The sequence below is a fragment of the Macrosteles quadrilineatus genome, unplaced genomic scaffold (genome assembly GCF_028750875.1).
Source record: "Macrosteles quadrilineatus isolate MER2022 unplaced genomic scaffold, UCM_ALF_1.0 Scaffold_8__2_contigs__length_117827958, whole genome shotgun sequence".
NCBI lineage: Eukaryota > Metazoa > Arthropoda > Insecta > Hemiptera > Cicadellidae > Macrosteles > Macrosteles quadrilineatus.
The window spans coordinates 19460957-19482382 of NW_026542601.1; the positions used below are offsets into that span (position 1 = coordinate 19460957).

Genomic DNA, 21426 nt, shown 5'->3' on the forward strand with positions numbered 1-21426 from the left:
ACTCAGCCGAGTTCGACAGCTGGTTCAAGCCACGACAGCGGTGTATCCGTCTGTGTAGCTTTAAGTAGCCTATATCGTAATTGCGGTGGTATTTGAGCTGAGTTCCCTAAGATCACCTTCAAAGTCAATTCAAGGACATGGTGACATGTGTTTGCAGTTTTATCTCGGTTCTGCAGAGATGTTTCCTCATCAAATATTGTTGTGTACCGTATTTACTTTCTACTACGTTAAAGGTTGAACTAGCAAGTTGAAAATCGTTAATACATTAATTGTATGACAACGTAATTTATTTAACCTTAGGAATGGACCAGTTTCTCTTAAATCCAAGAACCACGATTTTTCTTCTAAGTTAACAAACCATGTTCTTAATAAGAATTACCGTTTTTCAGCATTCTTAAATCTTTTTCATACGATTTATTCTCATTGTACTTGATACGAAACTATTAATATTGTAATTTTAGTAGTGCGTTAGAATCAATCTTAAGAATCATTTCATCAGTTTGTGACCTATATTACCCCGAAAAACATGACGAAATGATGACTTGCGAGAGGTGCATAGGATGGGATTTTCATGGGACAACAGGTGTGAAATTGAGCGGCAGGGCGCGGAGGAAACCCTCCAAGGCCCGAGAAAGTGCTGGGGATCCGGCGGCGGTTCTTGCGCATCCGGCGACGTTTTACACAACTACTCATCAGAATCAGCTGATTAGCGATCAGATTGTACAAGTCAGCTGATCGAGAAACACCTGGGTTGGAAGCGTGAACACGTGATGTCGAGATGACTCATCGACTGAGAGTGTACTGGAATACTTGTAAGATGTACCATAACTAAACAGACTCCGTTTTTTATTTATCATCCTTCATACACACCAGTTAATGACACGTCACAGTCCAGTCACTTTAGGCACGTCACAGTTAACAACAATATTTTTCAATGGATTTTCCATTGCGCTGGAAGTATCGAGTTTGCGAGTTTGTCTTGCACACCTTTTTAAGTCGGAGTACAAAACGAAATTGTAAATCTCTTTAAAACATCATTTCTTTCGATACGGCAATTAACCGAGCAATTATTTATCCGCAATTAAAAGTGTTTATCCGAGATTCTTTGAGCAGATGTTCATCGATTGGCAGTTAAAAACAAGACCACAACTTAATCTAATGCCTTTTGCAAGGAATTAAGCCAGAAGAAGCCAACATCTTTATGAGATCGGCACTCCTTGCCAATATGATATGTTCAGGTTTTGTAGATTATTTATTCTGAAACAACACCAAGTAATCGTAAAACCTAAACGATGGATAAAATAGAAGTGATCGTTTGTGTTGGACACGTTGGACAATTAAAATGCATTTCACTATATTTAACAACTCTATAGCTGAAGAATTTAAATTCGATAAGCTTAGTGGATTCTATTAAAGAATAGACGAAATGGACAACCATTAAAAGTCTCTAAGACTGCAATGAGGTCTAAATGTTCAAAAATCTTGTTTAAAATTCAAGTAAATGCAAATTAGAATTGATGCATCGTAGTTTGCCTCAGGTTTCATTCATGTTCATGTGGTGGAAAATGGTCCGTGCTTAGGTCAAAGGGTTTGTTGGTGATAAACACAATACAGTCCTGTAGTCATTTTGCGTTTGTCAATGTCTGGATCCATGGTGTGATTCAGTAATGTCCAAGTTATGAAATATGATATCGTTAATTTATTAAATAAGTGGAGCATTGCGACCGCGACCGAACGCTCGAACCATGACGACGGCCAAGCGTCTACCAGTATCAATCTCCCGCTACATGAATATGAAGTACTGTATAGGGTACGGTAATCTACCTTGCGGTATACAGGCCTACGGTTACCTGTAATTTGGTTAAAATGAAAATTACTGTTCAGCTTACTCTGGAGTCGCTTTTGCTGTGGTTTGTCAAGTGCATTTTAATACTTAACTTAAAAAATTAATACTTTTCTATGAAATGGCGTCCATACAAAATAGGTATTTTAATCCAAGTATGAATGGAGATGAGTGTAGGATGAGCGGCGCGATCTTGTGGTCTTTTAGTGAGCAAGGCCGACATGTTAATTAATAGCCCGTACAGCAATGACAACTAAGGGACCTAGAGTTTATTGTGGAATCCGAACCACATTTTTGCCTTGGTATTTACGAATTGGTCCAATTATCAGGATAGTACGTAGTACTCACTAGTGCGGTCGTTAATCCACAACAGGGAGTATCGCATCCACAGTGCATGCCTATATCCACACTTCGTGAATTTGTGAACAATTAAATTTGGCAATGCCTATTGTTAAGGCACTTTTATATATATACGGGCAGATGTGTGCGTTACTACCACCAGTAAGCATGTGTGAGCGTTGGTATTTTTTCTATTGTAGTTTAAAAGAGGTTCCAGACTTAATTGTCACCCTACATGTACTATTATTGGTACTGTTTTGTTATCAGATTGCAAATAAAGTCCTTGATTTAAATTATACTCTGCAAGCAAATATAACTAAACATGTAGGCATATAACGTGTGTAAGTAGGTATACCTTTGGACAATGGTTTTAGTCAGTTTAACCTAAAATTAAATGTAGACGGTGTCAGATATAACTGACTCGAACTTTCTCATTATCAAATTTTGTACGGTTCTCACCTTTTAATTGGGTATATATAACATGATTCCTGATTGGTTCGGTTCAAGAAACGTATTTTTCTCAACTTAGACGAATTAAGTACCTAATTTTGAATAGAAACTGTGCATTTTAGCCACGTTTTCATTGTTTTTGTTCCACCAATGGTTCAAACAATGATGTCCCCGCCACCCACAACTAGATGTCACGGGACAGGATGACGCGATGGCGGGAGATGGAGCATGGATGGTCGTCTTGTCTTCCTACAGCGTCTCTCGAATCTCGATCCTATTCTTAAAATAAAGAATTTCTCATAGACCGATCCCACGTATTTGAACTTATTGTACTTTAACTATTTTGACTTATTGTAAAATATATATTTCATTCACATAGGTAACTTTTATACCAATGCATACTTTTGGTTACTTAGTAAGTTTATAAATTGATAACAGGGGTTTTTATTCAACAATTCTAAATCAACCATTTGACAGACTTGAGTTTTGTGTGTTGAAAAAAAAAAATGTGTGAAGAACTTAGGAATGTCGGAATGTCGAAGCAAATTTTAGTTTAGGGTTTAGTTTCAGTTTTTTAGAAATTAAGTTTTAATTTTAAAACAGTCTAGCAGCCGACATTGTTGTTTCAGAATATTCGGTGCTGGTTAAACTTTTTTAACTAACAGCTGGTTATAACAGCTGTCAATGACATGTTTATGTTATAGGTTAGTTGTTTACAAAAATATTGATCGCCAGTATTGAGTATTGTATTTGCCTACATACATACATTCGTGATACCAGTGATACATACGTGATAAGTGGGTGATACATAGGTACTGTTTCACTTTAAAATGTAGTTTGTTTCCTACCGTGAATGATCTCGTTATCAGGAAATGTGTAATTTTGAAACATATACAAACACTTGCATAATGCAATCGGTGTAAGTATAAGCAGGTTAATGCCATTTAAATTTTGAGTTAACTTATATGTTTGGTAAATATTCTTTACCTACGACCGTTTTTTAAAGTAGCCATTTCAGTCCAGTTCTTAGAATTGAAAAGTTTCACTTAACAGCTGTTTACTTTCATATCAGCATAGTTTCATTTCATATCAGCATAGTTTTTCTCATATCAACACGGGTAACGGACCAATGAGGTTCAAGGATTGAGAGAAAAGAAGTACAATTGTAATACTTCGAACGTCAACTACAACTAATGATCAGCTGATCAGTTAACAATTTTAATTGTTGATCCGGCTTGTTCCTGTTGATACTCGCGTATTCTTAACCTAAGTTGGTGGAAGTTAAATGAAGGTTGATTTTAAAATATCAGTTTCAGTTAGTGAAAGTGATGTTGACGAGATAGAAATGAGAGCGCAAACTGTTTGTGCTAATCTTTTGCCACCAAAATCAAAACAAAGGTACCATATGCAATTACATACCAGCAATTCATTAAATGGACGAAACAAAATAAGGTTAAATTGATAAATGAAAATGTTCTTCTGGTTTATTTTGAAAACCTCTTAACCACTTTTTCACCCAACTCGTTGTGGACCACATATTCGATGCTGAGATCTAACTGTAAAGTTTCACTATATTATTCAGTTGTCCAAAAATATATGCAATATTTCCCTAATTGTACCTGATACAGTATTTATGGTAAGAATGCTGCTAGCAGAACCTATTGCCTGAAAAAGTAACGTATTATTTAACAAAGTTTTACAAACACGTAATTACATAAAATCAGCTGATTATACAATAAGTGTTGCATCACTTTCAGTGACAATGACAATAAACGAAAACATAACCTCTCTAGGAAGTTATGAGTAGTGATTGTTAGTAATAAAAAACCAGATTTTTAGTAATTAAAAACCGTCGTAGGTAAAGTAGTGTACGCAACTCGCGTTAATAGTCTTTACGACACTCAAGTTTTTAAGGCACTCGCCAAGGCTCGTGCCTTAAATTTTCGACTCGTGTCGTAAAGACTAACTTAACGCAATCGTTGCGTAAACTACTATTTCAGCAGACTATGCTTAATCGTTTAATATAATTGTATATGTGTTGATATTTCTTTTTCAGTGTGTTCGAATTTGTGTATGTTGGTTGTCGGCATACACAAATTTTGGTTAAAAATGAAAATGTCATCGGTGTTGTAGGTCTCTAGAAAACTGTCCAATAAATAAACAATAATTGTAATAGGCTGCAGCGTGTCAGTAGAAACCACACGTAGAAACCAAAGTCGGTTCACTATACGATACCGTAACTAGTAGCAGTGTGATGTAGGAATTTGGGCACTGTCCAAAGAACCGAAAACTTGTATCGATGGGTTTTGGAATAGTGCAGAGAGAATATATACGGACCAGTTTAAGATAACGGATTTGAAATAAAAATAACAGAGATAGCTAAGAGAAAAATATAAACACTTGAGATATAGGAGTGCTTTCCAAAAGTAAAAGACTCGGATGGGTAGGCTATGCGTAATGGAGAGAAGATAAATCAACTTTTAAAAGTTTATTTAAATTCCAAGGAGTACCACAGAGCAGAGGACCACTTGGAAGGCCAAGAATTAAGTGAAAAGACCAAGTAATGAAAGATGTCACCAGACTGGGATCTACATTAGAAGAGGCAGCACCAGGGGATGGAAGAGAATGGGAGACCAGAATCCTCTTAAGGTTTCAGTGGTCATGGAGGTAAAAATGGTGTGGTAAGTGAGAGTATGCAATGGGAGGTGGCATGTAGCTACCGTACTCAAAACCAATGTGTGTGTGAATCGGTTGCCAATCTCACTTCCAGGCTTTTCATATCGACACAGCCGCTGTTTTATTGAGAAATTATCAGATTTAAAATGCATATCACTATATTTTAGGCTTATAACAGTTTTGTTCACAAGATGGATTCCCTATTAAAACTGTCATTGTTTTTCTTTATTCATGTAAACTGTTTTGAATTTTTCCGTTTTAATAGACTACTCGGTTCCCATACATAGGACGGGCCAACAGCTCGTCACGTACAAACGCATGACTCTAGCTCAGCTCAATAGTAAATCTCAGGCTCGAACATCTGCACACCTCTTACAAACCTACCTATCAAAAATGAATATCTAAGTTGAGTATTTGACATGCAGATTACATGGTATTCAAACAGAGTAGTATGATGTGTTGTCACTGTTTCAGAAAGTGTAAGGGGATGTCGCGAGATGGGGATGGTTCAACTCCTCTGCTGGGTTCTGGTCTTACTTGAGCTTGTCATCAGCTGTCCTCCAAACCCTGACACGATCCTGCCTTGCCAGTGCGCCAGCCATGGAACTGAGCTGCAGATCTGGTGAGTCTGGGCGAGATAAACACATTCGGAGAATCCGCTGAATGAACATGAAGATAGCCTAAATAATTGTATCCAGTAATTAGGGGGAAACAGTAATAACTTATGGTGTTCCAGGACTTCTCACCCAAGAGAACAAATGTTGGCCAATTTACATTCTCGTATTTTAAGGAGACGTTTGTAAGAAAAATACTAATATTGTTTTAGTAACTGCTTTTTGTTATGCTAGGCACAAAATTAATTCGTCTATAACGAGGGTTGAAAATTAATGTAATTCAAATTTCTCTTCTAGTACCTCAAATTCAAGGAATCAAGTCCTGCGTATATCTGATATTAGACTAATACCCCAGGTACCAGTATTGTAATCAAGCGAAAGCACTGCATATGCTGTAAAAAAATAACAATGATGTGGATTGAGGACGATTCTAAACTCTTTCAACATGTTCAGATACAACAATATTTTAATCCCTAAACAAAATTTTCTTAGCTATACCAGTACATGTTAAGATTCATGGATAGTTCTAACTAGTGACACAAATATTGACAGGTGCAGTCACAGTGAAGTGTCCAGAGTATTGGCAGGTCTACAGGCTGTGGCCAACGAGATGAAGCGACCTGTAGATGAGCTGATACTGGAGAACAACATCCTGCCTTCATTGCCTGGCCGGGCCTTCGCTGGTCTCAATGTGGTATGTGTCATGGATAACAATTAAATATAGTGTAGAGTTTGAAATCAATCAAAATATTGTTGTTTTTGCACTGATTTTATTGTGTTGTGTATCACAACTGACTAGATGCTGATGTAGATATCTATCTAGCCTATGGATTAGCTGAAGGTGTGGTTTGAGCCACTCTCAAAGTACACGTTGTCAAAATATGAATTATTTTTTAGCTTTTGGTACTAATACTACTAATATGCTAATTTTAAGTGTCATAAAAGACGCTATTTGCATCTTTCAGTTTGTGTTGGTCAGTAACTGACATCAGCGCCCTGTGACAGTGTAAATCAATCAAGTAACTTACATACATTTTCACTGTAAAACTGGGCTATTCCCCCACTGGGGGTATTTACTGGGGGGTAGGTAGAGGGGGAAATGGGATGTTTAGCTCTTTCAATAGTCAATGGACTGTGTATAACATAAGACTTTTAGCTTTAATATTTATGTAGTAGGCCTATGATGTACAGGTATTGGATAAAAAAAAGGATAAAATTGTAAATTAAATATTGTAAAGGGATGAAATTTATCTATGAGGTATAATTTGCTAGGCTCAATATTGTGGGCTATATATCAAAAGATTTCAAAAGATTAAATTGGCTGGTTTAAAGGGTGTTCCTTGTTCATCAATGTTTCTCCATGTTACTAACATTTCTTACCATCTCTAGGTTAGACTCATGTTGAGAGACAACGGATTACAGCGAGTTTCAGCCAACTGGCTCGCTGGGCTGGAGGGTTCATTGCTTGAAGTCTTCATTGTTGAGCCTGAGCTACGTAGTTTACCTGACGATAGTCTAGACAACCTAGATAAGATTGAGGCTCTTACAATCCATGCTGGAGCACTCGTCAGGTTACCTAGGTATTAATTAATGATACGTAAAAGAAGGGAACAACCAATTTTATGAGATTAATACATGTAGCACACTGTACAAAAATTTAAATCTCAATTTGATGTGAGAAAAATAGACTGAATGTATGCATTCAGATACAACCATTTCAGGTCTGTTTACTTGTAAAAATATTGGGCAAGATTAATCTCCTTGTCAATTTTTGAAAATTTAATAATATTTTAAGTGTACAAATTATAAATTGTAGTACAACTAAGTTTTGCAAATACAGAAAAAAGAGAATTAGGAAAACATCCCTAAACAAGAATTAAATTCAGCTGTCAAAACAGTAATTTGATTTTAAACTATAACTATATTACCATTACTCAATCTCTGTTTGATTTCCAGGTTATCCAAGTTGTCAAGACTTAAGTATCTCCACACTAGACTTCCCATGCTGGCAGACCTGAGGTCTACTAGGATCCATCGCCTACCTTCGCTAGAGCAAGTGCACATTGAGTCCTCACCTCTATTCTCCCGACTAGAGCAATCTACATTAGATGATCTGCCTAAGCTGATGCTTCTCAACATCACTCAAACTGGTCTAGGATGGATTCATCCACGAGCCCTCACCCGTCTACCATCTCTTGTCGAGTTATCATTGGTGGGAAACAAAATCATGGATGCCGGTGTAGTTGGTCGATCTATTCGAGAACTCCCATTCCTATCTGTGCTCAGACTTGATGAAAACCTTATAGATAAACTAGCGGAAACGACCTTTGTAGATATACCCCCTCTCAGAGAGATTCATTTAGCAAGAAACTTCATCTCGGAAATTCATAGAGGCGCGTTCCACCGACTTCCTGCGCTTAGAATTTTGGATCTGAATGATAACAGGATTAGGAAAATTCATCCTGAATTCTTCCTGCAACCATATGATAGCGGGCTAGAAGAGTTTAGTATAGTTAACAATGAACTTGATGACATATTGCAGCTAAGGATTATATTAGAAGCTCTTCCTCATCTAAGGTTTCTTGACATGACCAACAATCGGTTGCAAGACATTACTTACGGAGCCCTGCGAGGTCACGGGTACCTGGAGAGACTACACCTGGACCACAATAAACTCCGTAGAGTTGTACGGGAAGCGTTCTTTGGTATGCCGGCCCTCAGGGAACTCCGGCTCTCTAACAACTCGCTCTCAAACTACTTGGAGATGCCTCTCTGGAACCTTCCAGCATTGAAGGTATAATGTTAATGAAATACTTATTGTTGAACTAGAGTTGGATTTTTATTTTTAAATTAAAAGAGTTTGGAGCGTATATAGCCCAGCTTTTAACTATAAGGAAACTTCAAATACTCCTAGAGTATATTGCTGCAGCTAGTATTGTAAGCTTCATAAAATTAGACAAGCTGTTTAATCACTTTACTACTTAATTGGACATTGCTGTTCAATCAACCCCATCGGGAGAGTTTCACCATGGACATTTTGTCTGACTAAGTTTTGTTAACTCGCAGGGTTTGGACATATCATACAATGAGTTCCACCGCCTGGATCGCCGCATGTTAGCAAGTATTCCCTCCCTGCGCCGGCTGGATGTCAGTGGTAATGCCTTGGTAACAGTTGACGCTGCAGCATTCCTCGCCGTCCCTGCCCTTGAGCATATCAATCTTTCACACAACGCAGTACATGAGTTCTCTCCCGCAACCTTCCCTCATCTCACAAAATTGTTTGAACTGGACATCAGCGATAACAGGTAAATTATGTCTTGTGTGGTTAGAATTCAGTTAACACTCTTTATTGTTTGTTGACCGATTGGGCCCCCAAGTAATCTATATATTAATTTGAAACTGTTTTTCTTTGTGACAGCTATTTTGAGAGAACGGCTGGGCGTAGAAACTCGGTAGAGGTGTCTAAAGAAAGGTCCTGGTCTGTAGATGAGCCATCAAAAGAGAAACATGGATAATTCCTTCGGGGCTCTGCCCCAGTGGCCTTTAAATTCTCATCCCATGTTATTCTTATGGAGGAAAACGAGGTTTTTGTCACAGCTAATTTGAGAGAACGGCTGGGCGTAGAAACTTGGTAGGGGTGTCTAATGAAAGGTATTGGTTTGTAGGTGAGCCCTCAAAAGCGAAACGATGTAAATTTCCTTGGGGCTCTGCCCCAGAGGCCTTTAAAGTTCACTCTGCAATTTTGTTTACATTTCGACCATATGGATGATTTTACACTATTTTTAATGAACCAGCTGTTAATATTAAAATTGTATTCAAAGGTCTACTGAAACTGTCAAAATTATGTTTACATTATTATTTATGATTTGAAGTGGATTCTTCACTGCATGGCAAGTTTTTTATAGTTTCAACAAAATGATGAATTTATGATACGTTTGAAATGTTTTGTAAAAAAATCTATGCTTTATTGCTCTTAGAAATAAAAAATTATGAAATAAGTGTGACTTGAATTAGCTTATATTGTAAGGTTGGCACTTGCCTTTTTTCCTACTTTCAATCACCATTTATTTTTAAATTCAAGAAAGAACACCTGAGATTCATTTATTGGTATAACAGTTTTTGATAATCGGGTTGAAAATTGTGTCATAGATGAGTACGTTGAGGATGAGAGCTGTGTTCAAGTTTTGGAATAGACTAACTACGGAGTCTATGGTTTTGGTAAAGTAGGTGAACTAATGTCAATTCAGGTATTTAAAAAAAAAATGTGTACACTGTTTTTACTTTGATGTACACATGTAGCTAGGTTGAACAACGCATCTAAACCTCACTGCATACAAAACATCTGCATTTGCATAATTTGTTACCAATGCTGGACTAGGTTATGGATTTGGTTCCGCAAATGTTCAAGATTTGTGATAAAATTTTCTACAATTATGGTTCATTCCAATGCACGAAATACATGCACAGCTTTATGTGATCTATATGGCCAAGGCAAAACTACCCCATAAGTTAATGAATTATCAAGTAAGAACAGGATGATTAAATACATGGGTCGATGTGGCAAGAGAAGGATTTAAAATTGCTGAGATCGAAGTAAGAATGTTACTGCTTTCTGGAGAATCATATATTTAAAAAAAAAAAAGATGAAGATTTACTTATAAATCCGGATACAATCTGAATGATTTTCCTAAAGCAGATGGAATTAGTGGTTAGTAATAAATATTGACTCTTTGTGTAACATGATAGACTAATTATATGAACTCATTCTCCCATATAGTGAAAGTGGCTTTGGTATGAAACTAACGCATGAAGAAAAAATTATAAGACTCCTAAAAAACCTTTTGGGCAACCTAAAGCCGATAAAAAGAAAGGTAGGAAATATTGTGTTAAACGAATTCATCAATCACGTTTTTTAGGGAACACAATCGTCATACTTATTATTGCTTATCCTCCCTTCATATAACTAAGATTTTAATGACTTCACTCTATCCAACGCAGTTAGCTGAATTTACATAAAACCTCAAGATTAACCGTCGATTTCGACGGGGTTCCACTAGTTTAGGATTAAAGGAACACATTTTTCATTTCTATATTTTGTGTGTATTACACCGTTGGAATTTCTTATGTCTTTTGTAAAGAAACAGCCCAAACCTCGGTATTGTTAGCATAATGTCAACCTTTTGTTCGTTAGCTTTTTTGAAGAGTTTTATCTCCATTACCATGATGACCATTTGTTATCTTGTGTTTGCCTGTTCACATAATCTTTGTGCATGTGCATGGAACATATTCAGCAGAGCTAGAGATGAGGCTGTACAAGGGTAAACTGTAGTCCACTTGGGATTGAGCGTTGAATAGTTAATTAATGATTGATTTTAACACTAAGAAATGTAGCGCTCTTTCAGGACAGTTTGGCTACCCGCTTGCTTGTAAAAAAATACCTTTTACAAAAGCAAACAAAACATTTGAAAAGTGTTTTCAAGTTACTGTACAAAGATATCTTGGACATAATATGGAAACTAAAGTATGTTCATGGATTATTAGTGTGTTTAAGTTAACTTACAACAATTTACTAATTCACCATTATTTTGCTGCTAACTTAAGAGGATATATTATTGGAATATGGTTCAACCCTCTACAGTAAAAAAGTTTCTTTAGGGCATCTAGTTTTATGTATGGTTCAGAGTATACTATTAAAAAATGTATTCAACTTGGCAGAAAAATAAGAATTTAACGTTATTAAAATGTTGTCTTTCGATTGTAGGTTACGGAGCATGGTACCAAACCTACCTGTGACCTTGGAGTATCTACATGTCGCTAGAAACCATCTTTCAGCTCTGCCTTCTTCTGATGTCAGACTTTCTGCACTCAAATATCTTGACATCTCAGGTAAAGCTGGCTTCTCTAATACACTTACTCACTCTCATGGCCATTTATGCCCAAGGCGGGATTTGACACCAACAACTGCTCTCCATCTCTCTCTATCTTCCGCCTCTTCCACTGCTGCCCCCACTTCTCTGACATCCTTGGAGACAATATCCCATCCAATGGCTTCTCTATTACGTAGATTAACTACCAAAGTGGAGCTAACCTAATTTTTACTTTCACCTTCTATACATAGTATATGCAGTATTGTTTTGTCAAAATTTTTGAGTTTCAGTTTTGAGTGGATGTATCCGTTTAGGGTCTCAATGAGCCCAAAAAAGTGGTTTTCGAAGTGATATCTGTGTGTGTTGTCTGTGCTGTATGTGTGGATGTGTACAGAGCTAGAGACCAATAGTCCGATTTTTATGAAATTTGGTATGTAGCTGGTAATAATTTGGTATGTAGCTAAAGGCAGAAAGTTTGTGTCAGATTGCGGACTAAATATAAATTGAATGCCATAATGATAAGTATTGTATTACTGAAGGTTTCCAGCCATTTCTTTTGCAATATAAGCGTTTGTTAATAGCTGTTTTCTTGTTCAGAGAAAGATTTAAGCTGAAGTATGTGCCATGTTATCTATACGGTATTTAGTACTAAACTTTTGACATACTTCACCATGAGTAATTTTAATCCATCTTGACATTCTAACCTGATGATGTGCTCCATCCATAGCACGAAACAACTGTAGTGTTTGTAAGCTAAAGGTTTTGGACAGTATCCATTGGTAATTTATACCACTATAATTAATTCAGACGATCCCAGAGGCCATTCCATATTTTTTTCTGAGTCTTAAAAACTATGTTTAAATTCAAACAAAGATTTTATACACTTTTCCTATTTTTGGCTTCAATAGCCTTTAGATACATAGATTCCACCAACTAAAACTTTCCTTGTTGCCAAATGTTTGACTTTATATATGATTGTTTCATATTCAGGGAATGGGATTCACAAACTATCGAATGATGGTTTCATGTCAATGCCTTTGCTGAAGGTGATATTAGCAGGGGAGAATGCTTTGCAATCCTTAGAGGACACAACTTTCAAGGTAAATACCGTACATAGTATTTATATTTTAATTTAGCCTCGATAATGTTAATGAGTTTGTTATCCCTACATATGCCCTATTTCTTAGAAGCATCTGAACAAATCTAAAGTTTCAAAACTAGATACAACTGTTGTTGATTAGTAGTAGCTTAATTAAATAAGGTAATTTATTATGCTGCCAAACAAGCAGTTGGTTTTTTTTTAGCAATGGTACTTTTACTTATACGTACTAAACATTTACTACATGTGGTTCAGAGTTATTGATTTCGCGCTAACCCTTTCTTTTTATTCAGCGTATACTGCTGATATTCCTTCCACTCATTCTTGAACTCTGACTTGATTTCATATAGATTATGAATCATAGAGCCAATTATTGTCCTTAATGCCCTTCCTAAGGAATTGCTTAGTCTTTATTGTATGAGCAAACCCTGCAAAAATGTGAAATCTTCAATAGTGTAATGAAAAGGGCTCTGTGAAAGGGGATATTTTGATTTTAGTCTTTATTTTGAGACAAATTATGGCAAGTGGGCCTATATTGTGGAAATGAATCTTTTACAAATTACGTTTGGTCGCTGGCTAGTAAAACAATTACGTACCGGAATGTATATCTTTAATTTTTCAGGGACTAAACAGATTGGAGGTGTTGGACCTTCACAACAATCGGCTCATGTCAGTCCATGATACAGCCCTGAGAGACTTGCGACGGTTGGTAGTACTGGACTTGAGAGGAAACAGGTGAGTGACCAATTCATCTATAATCCTATAATAGATTTATAGTTTACAAAATGAACTCTGCAGTAAAATAATATAGGCTAAACTTTATGCTTTGGTAGCTTTTGGACTTGCATTTAAACTTTGGTACTTTTTATAAACTCGAACGCCATATCATTGAATTTTATTCAGCAAACTCTTTTACTGTGATCAGGTTGGACCAGGTTGGACCTCAGCTGTTGAAAGACATGACTGCGCTGCGCCGTCTAGATCTGAGCTGGAACCAACTGTCAAGTCTGCCAGAGAACAGTCTCATGGACAACAGGTCAGAAAAATAAACATTATACATTATTTTGCATGTTTTAAACTTTTAACTAGCTACAAAAAATATCAGAAGTAATTAATTTTTTTTACTACAGAAAGTAGTATCAGCTTATAAAGTTATTGATACATGACACTTAAAATGGATGATTATGATAAAGGTATCAATTTATTGGTTTTGAATCTACAACATATATGATTAAGTGATGTATGAGCCATATTATATATCAGTTATTGATCCCAAAGAATATACAAAAAAACTCATCTATACCCTGTATATATCCTCTTCTATTCTGTCTATCCTGGTTCTGGGTGTCCACTCTGGACCTCTTCATCTTCAATCCCTTCAGAGTACCTCTTCCTCAAATATCTGTCATCTCACTCCTCTCATCTTCAAAACCTTTACTTCTTCTATTCATATTCCTCCTGGACTTCTTCAATCTATCACTATCAACTCCTATTACCTTGTAATACTCTCTTCTGGAATTCTTCTTAAATGTGCAAACTATCTTAGTCTTGGTTTTCTACCCTTCATCTTAAGTTGTTTCCAACCACCCCGATTCTGATTTCTTAATTCATAGCTCCATCTTAGCTTTGTTTACGCGTTAGCATTTTAAAAATCTCACACCTCTACCACTGTATTTTGCAGTATATAAATCAGCTGATATCATAAGGCCCCTTTTATTCACCGCGGTTGCCCGCCAGCGGGCGCCCACTGCGCTTTTATAAATGCATTGCCGTAAATGGGTGCTTTTATTCAATTAGGAGCGGTCTCAGAAGTTGCGGGTACCCGCGGCGGTTTGTAAATTCACCCGCTTGCACTTAGAAACCGTCGGCGGGTAGCGGTTCGTATATGCATTGTGTCATATGGAATCGTTTATTCTACGTGGGAGCCCGCCGTCGCTCTCGCATTACTGCCAACCCAAGTCACCAGTGTTTCTCACTACACGTGGTCTAGTCATTCGGCAGCACTGGTTGGTTGGGGTGGCAGCACTGTTACACTATCCACGTGATAGCGGTCGATCGCAGGTGACACATTGGTGCAGCGGTCGCCCGCGGCGGGCAACCGCGGTGAATAAAAGGGGCCTAAGACTACTCTGACAATTTAGATTCAGTACAACCCTACAATCCAAATGTGCCCATTCTTAAGGTAACAAGTAATCATTCACTTAAAATTTAGATTCATTATTTTCCAGAGGGCTAGAGGAGCTGATTCTATCCCACAACGCCTTCAGTGAGCTGCCGTCTGACATGCGACATCTACGTGAGCTTCGACTGTTGGACATGAGCTACAACAGGGTGAGCTCTGTGGCAGCTGAGCTACACTCCATGAGCTCACTGACTGAGCTCTCCCTGGCCCACAACAAGCTTACTTCTCTCAATGAAGGAGTGTTCAACAACATGCCTGCCCTAGCCATGCTGGACATTGAGAGCAATGAGATACAGTTCATGGCCCCTCACGCCATCAGGTATAGAAACATAGAACTATTAACATAGTTTTCTAGCTAAAATCAACAATATAAACATGGCATTGTCTATACTCACCTCTTATTGGAGACATTGATACATTTTTGAGTTATTGCATGGATAACAAATTCAATGGAAATATCTACTTATTCTCATAACACAATTTAATTAATTTATTTATTTATAAACTGTCTAATACTGCAACTTTCTTGATTCACAGGGCGATGCCTAACTTGACAGCAGTTCGTCTCGGTCACAACCGTCTGACTGTGCTGCCTAGTGCTGCATTCAGCAGTCTTCCGTCTCTCTTGTCAGCTGAACTGCAAGACAATCAGCTGACTGATGTAGCCAGTGACGCGTTCACAGCTGTTCCCAACCTGCTGATGCTCAACCTGAGTCATAATCAGCTGAGCGGTATGGAGCGTGCGGGGTTGGCAGGCCTGCACTCTCTAGAGGTGCTTGATCTCAGTCACAACAAGATGTCTAACCTGATTAGCCACGGGTTGCCTAACCTGCAGGCCCTCGTGCACTTGAAGGTAATAATTTAATTCTACCTTAGACTATTGGTAGAGCTAGACAGTCCACTTCCAAAGTTGTAGATCATTAAACACAAAAATATCCTTAGATTAATTGAGACACCTGCACTGAGGTGAATTATTAATTCTTGTCGGATATATCAACTTTGAAAAAACTATAGGTACCACGCCTTGCACACACTTACTACACACACATACCATAAGAATTAAACTATTTTACTACCGGTATTGCAATTAAGTTAACAAAAATCTCTAAATGATATAAATTTATAATATAAAAGATTGGTTAAACAAATTATTTTTTTGAAAATTCCTGGCGGATAATCCTATTTTTGCCTAGGCAGAGACGAGAGAATATACTTCATACATTTTAACTGAAAAGGGGGTCAGTTAATGTGACCATTTAATTTCTGTATTGCTTCCACTCGTAAGGAGAAATATAATTTAAAATTTGTAAAACTGACAGTTCAAACATTTTCAGATGGATGACAACATTCTCTGCAACATTTACGGGTCACCGTTTCAAAAGATGTCAAGGCTGAGAGTTTTAAGTCTTCGAAACAACAAGATGACATCACTGTCTGAAGAGACTTTCAAACCATTGCGTCACACTATGTATGCTCTCGATATTGATGGTATGGTAACATTCGAACCATGAGTATGATTATTAATTAACATTTGATATCAGCTAATTTATTTCTGGATTTTCTTATTGTTTGAGATGTTAAAGCAATAAGATCCATTTTTGTTATAAATCAAAATGTTACCTTCACAATAAAAAATGGGTTTTATCCTGAACTATAAAATGGGAAATGGGTATGCTATAAGGTTAGATTGCTGGATTGTTTGTTTTGCAGCTTGACATTTTTCCAAACACCATTTCATCTATTGTCTTCAAAAATTCAAAATATCTGAATTCACCATAAAACAGCCTATTTAAGATCAGCACCAAGGCGAGCAAACACATTATATGGGGTAGTAAGCATATAAATATTATGGGATTATCTTAGACACTCTTGCAGGTAACCCCTTGCAATGCTCCTGTGGGATGATGTGGCTCCAGTCTTGGATGAGGGAGGCTCCGTATCTCTCCATGGAGCCGAGATGTCAGGATGGATCATACTTGCGACAGGTCAGCTAACATTACAGAGGGACTGTGGTGATACAAAGTAAATGTAGAATTTTCATAGACTATTAGTAGGTTTCAGTTTCAATAATTTAAAATACAATTATTTATTTTGAAAACTCTGTTACTTGATAAAGATTGTCATAATCAGTTGAACATTTTAATTTGGTCACAAATTATTGAAACACAGACATCCACTTGTTAGTCTATTAAAGACAAACACTATCCACATCCCTAGAGGCTATTTCTGATATATTTTTTTAATTGAATACCTACATTTTGAGTTTTTTTTAACTTTTTGGACCCTAGAAGAAAAAAAAAACACCGTTTCATTCAAGTCTAAGCTCTTTGGGGGCCAACTTTAGGGCTACCTCTACCCGTCTAAGTGCGATACCCAACTGTAAAGGATTATTTTAAATAAGATCACCTAAATACTGGTCTTTTCATGAACGTAATATAAGCAGTTTAAGATCCTAATGTAGGGGTACCAATAACAAATTTTCTCATTTTTCTTGTAACAGTTTAATAGACAGACAAATAGAATTTGCACTAGACACAAGTGATTGGTGCTATAGGTCGGTCGGTTAGAAAGAGACCTGCACAAAATTTTTAGCGCATGTAGGAGAGGTAACGGCAAGGGAGGGTATGTTCCCCCTCTCCACGTATTTGTTTACATTTTGATCAGCTGTATAATTTAATTGCTGTTAATATTTTAATTGCAATTTAAGGGGGCGTGTGTTCGGGTAGGGTGGGGCGGCAGCGGAGTGGGGGAAGAGCCATAGTCTGTCTCACTCCCACAGCTCGGTATCTCTCTCTCGCACCAATGCTACGAGGATGTCGTTTTCTAAGCGGCCGACCTATAGACACTACTTAAGTGTACCATTGAATGATTCCTCTGTATACTTTTTTCGTGCTACCTTATGGATGTGCTTGAGTCCCATTTTAAGGTTGTAGTCAGTTTTAATAAACATAGTAGAACTGAACCACCTGTAGCCTGTAGTACTTGTGCGCTGCTGTAAATTCTGATTCTTGTCCAACTTTCCAACTTTTTTACCAAGCCAAGCTGAAGGGACAGTGTAGTATAAAATGTGGCATGTTAACTATCTCAGTAACAATAACCAAGGTAGAAATAGTTGTAGGCTGCTGCAAACTCTGTGTGGTTCATTCAACTATATTCCTTTTTAAATAAAAAATTAGCTGCAGCTAGGATATTTCTGGAGCTATACAGTCCAGTGGTAGAGGATTTCCTAGTGAAATGTAATGCCAAGTTTTATGTTTCTCCATTCTCAGATGCGGATGAGCCCGGGGGACTGCAGTTTTGTGAGATACGACGAGCCACCAATCCCAGGCTGCGACCGTCCAGGAGATTTTGGAAGTAGTTTCTCATCAGGTAATTTACAGCGTTGTTCAGTATGTAAAATTACTTGATAAGGCTTCAAAAACTAATCAAGATAGTAGCGTTTTTGATGGATTAAATTTGCTTATACAAATTCATAAGATTTAATAATAATATATTATTATTATCTATTTTCCTCTTGAGAGTGCTAAAATACGATCAACTATTAGGGTTCAGATTTTATTTCTCACAAATTTGTAAATGTCACACTCGACCTTATATGTTATAGGTGTTGGACCAACCCAGCAACTATCTAGCCTCCCAGACAGTAAAGACTCGACCATCCGACCAGCCCCAGAGGAGTCAGAATATTTCTATGAAGATTTTGTAGAATATGAAGAAAACTCCACTTTGCCATTCAACATGTCACAGCATTCAGGTACAACCTGACAATCAATTTAGATTTTCAAGGATTCCACAGTTAATGAGTTAATCAAAATTTATAAGTTTAAAACGATTATTTATTGGGATATTTATATGTATGAACATTACTTATAAGAAAACAAATGTCTCACAACTTGTTGGGATCTGAATCAAGTGAGAAAGAATCTAGATTTAGAATATAAACTGAATATAGGGCTGAAAAACATTGAGTCCTAAATAACAAATGTTTAGAGTAATTGTAAATACTCTTTAAAATGCCTAATATTCCAGATCTACGTCCTAAAACGTTGTAAAGCTTCTATTAAGCAAATAATTGAGAGAAAATGTCCAACATAAACTTTTAAACAATCTACATAAAAGCTGTCACAATAATCAACTTGTGGGTAGCAACACTGACAATTTTTTATTGCATGCGTTATTGTTGTTGGACAATGAAGGTAGTGAAAAACTACAACGATCATAGTTAGTAAATCCAAGATTTAATCGGATAATAAAGTTACATCGACCACACGCTTTTTAGATGATAAAAAGAAGGAATGGAGTGGAGTTGTAAAGTACAAAAACATAAGTTAAATATGTTACCAGTTTGTCCAACCTTAACCTTACAACTTGAAAACTTGCTAGGTTAAATCGTGTAATTCATTAGATATATTATAACAAACATTATAGATACATATATTATAACAATTGCAAAATATTGAACATTTTAACTGTTGATTGGTTTTTACTACAACCACTGTTATAATAATATTAAGAGTTTTATAGCTTGTTGGACTAACTTCCCTGCAAGAGGTAGGCGACAGGTTTTATGTCAAACCTTAATTTTTGTCTATACCCCTAAAAGTTATTTAAAAGATTTAGATTGCTTTATAAAGTTAACTAATCTCCACCCAAAATGTCTGTGACAAATAAAAAGGATGTTTCAGGTGTGTTCACTACCACAACAGAGTCCAGCCTCCAGACTATTCCTCCGGGAGTGTTGTCCCATTTCATCCCAGGAGATACTCCCACGTTGTATGCAGGGACTAAGCCCCCATCCACTACTGCCACCCCACCTCCTCCCCACCCTTCTGTCTACACAAGACAACCGTCGTCTGCTTTCACCTTCTTCGGAATGCCTCTGCCTTCATTGGGTAAATTTTTCTCAGTCTCTTTAAGTTTTGACAGATGATTAAAATTCTTAGAGAGAGCTAATGTAATCATCAGAGCTCTAATGTAATTTAAAACATAAAAACCAGCAAAATCACAAACAATATTTATTGGTAGAAAATACAAGAAATCGTCAGAGCTCAATAACGCATATGTGAATGATCATTGATCAGTTATTGTAAACTGACTTAATATAAAAATTAAAATTTTTTTCACTCAGAAGATTTTCTCCTTTGTTCATATCCAATTTTCAGATAATCCTATGGTATATTTTGTTTTTGGTTTTGTGCAATGTAGTGAGCAATAATGTAGACTCTCCTCACATGCCGATGAAGACTTATGGGAATCACTTCCTATGTATATTGTTTTGTTTTATTTCATATTTCACTGTTTTCATTTCCTTTGTGCTTCTATGTTTGTGCTTGTTTAGCCAACATAGGCTAGTTTTCTTTTAGATATATGTAATCTTACTGCTAGATGTGATTATAACTGTCAAATAGAGATTAATGTACAGTAATAGATTAAAAAGTATGTATTGAACCACAACATTGTTACAGGCAGTTTCTGGGGTGCTGGCCGTGACTCGGACGGCCGAGGAAGATTCACCAGCAACAGAGGGAGGGGGAGAGTACAGCAACTACCTCCTCCACCACCACAAGACGGCTTCAGGCCAATACTACCTCACTCTAGTGGCGGCTTTCGGCCAATATTCAACCCTTACAATGACTCATCAAGCTCTGACCCAGGTATGGTTACAATATTTTGGTTCTGGTAAAATAAAGGAATAATCTCAAACTTTTAGATTTTTAATGTTAGTGAAATTGAAATGATGTATTTTTAGGTTTTATGACATATTTTCCATTTTATTATAGCTTTGGATCAAACAAAAGCAGTTTTTGTCATGGCATTCTCATGCTGTTGAAACGTAGTTTAGATATTTTTAAGGGTTTTTGTAATGATGACACACCAGTTACCCTCAAACTTGTGCTAATTTTACTTAAACTACTCAATTCATGTAAAAAAAAGTTTTTCCATACCGTTGACATTTTTGGAAGTCTTTTTGGTAAGGGAACAGTCCAAACCACTGGTCTTGTTCATAACTAACAAAACAACTACCCAATGACAAATAGCATAGTACAAAACCTCGGAACAAAACCATAGAGACACCTTCAGATTTGAAACCAGCACCATATCCACTTGTCTACTCAAACAATTGCTGTAAACCCATTGTTGAAATTCCTTTATTTGTATTAAAAAGAAATGAAGAAGCAAGCTGCTTACTGAGGTTGTTTTAGTACTTTTAAAAATCACACATGGACATAATACTGATAGGCAACTTGTACAGAAACAGAGAAAAAACCTTACCAATTATCAATCATGAGATGGGGACGTCATTCAGAGGCGTATTTTAATCCAAATAAGAGTAAAGGATGAGTGTAAATTGATGT

General features: G+C 36.8%; 1 protein-coding gene across 1 annotated transcript in view; it reads left to right on the top strand.

The window, feature by feature from the left end:
- Positions 1-1745: 1745 nt before the first annotated feature.
- LOC129000233 (protein artichoke) overlaps positions 1746-21426 on the top strand; it is an 81733-nt gene continuing 62052 nt past the window's right edge. The window contains exons 1-18 of the mRNA XM_054427188.1: positions 1746-1815; positions 5783-5930; positions 6475-6616; positions 7312-7502; positions 7879-8716; positions 8989-9227; positions 11684-11808; positions 12780-12889; positions 13511-13623; positions 13814-13924; positions 15117-15389; positions 15608-15923; positions 16405-16558; positions 16946-17055; positions 18340-18439; positions 18675-18824; positions 19756-19962; positions 20536-20724. Coding sequence (XP_054283163.1) covers positions 1746-1815; positions 5783-5930; positions 6475-6616; positions 7312-7502; positions 7879-8716; positions 8989-9227; positions 11684-11808; positions 12780-12889; positions 13511-13623; positions 13814-13924; positions 15117-15389; positions 15608-15923; positions 16405-16558; positions 16946-17055; positions 18340-18439; positions 18675-18824; positions 19756-19962; positions 20536-20724 — 3586 coding nt within the window. The remainder of the gene's footprint in view (positions 1816-5782; positions 5931-6474; positions 6617-7311; positions 7503-7878; positions 8717-8988; positions 9228-11683; positions 11809-12779; positions 12890-13510; positions 13624-13813; positions 13925-15116; positions 15390-15607; positions 15924-16404; positions 16559-16945; positions 17056-18339; positions 18440-18674; positions 18825-19755; positions 19963-20535; positions 20725-21426) is intronic.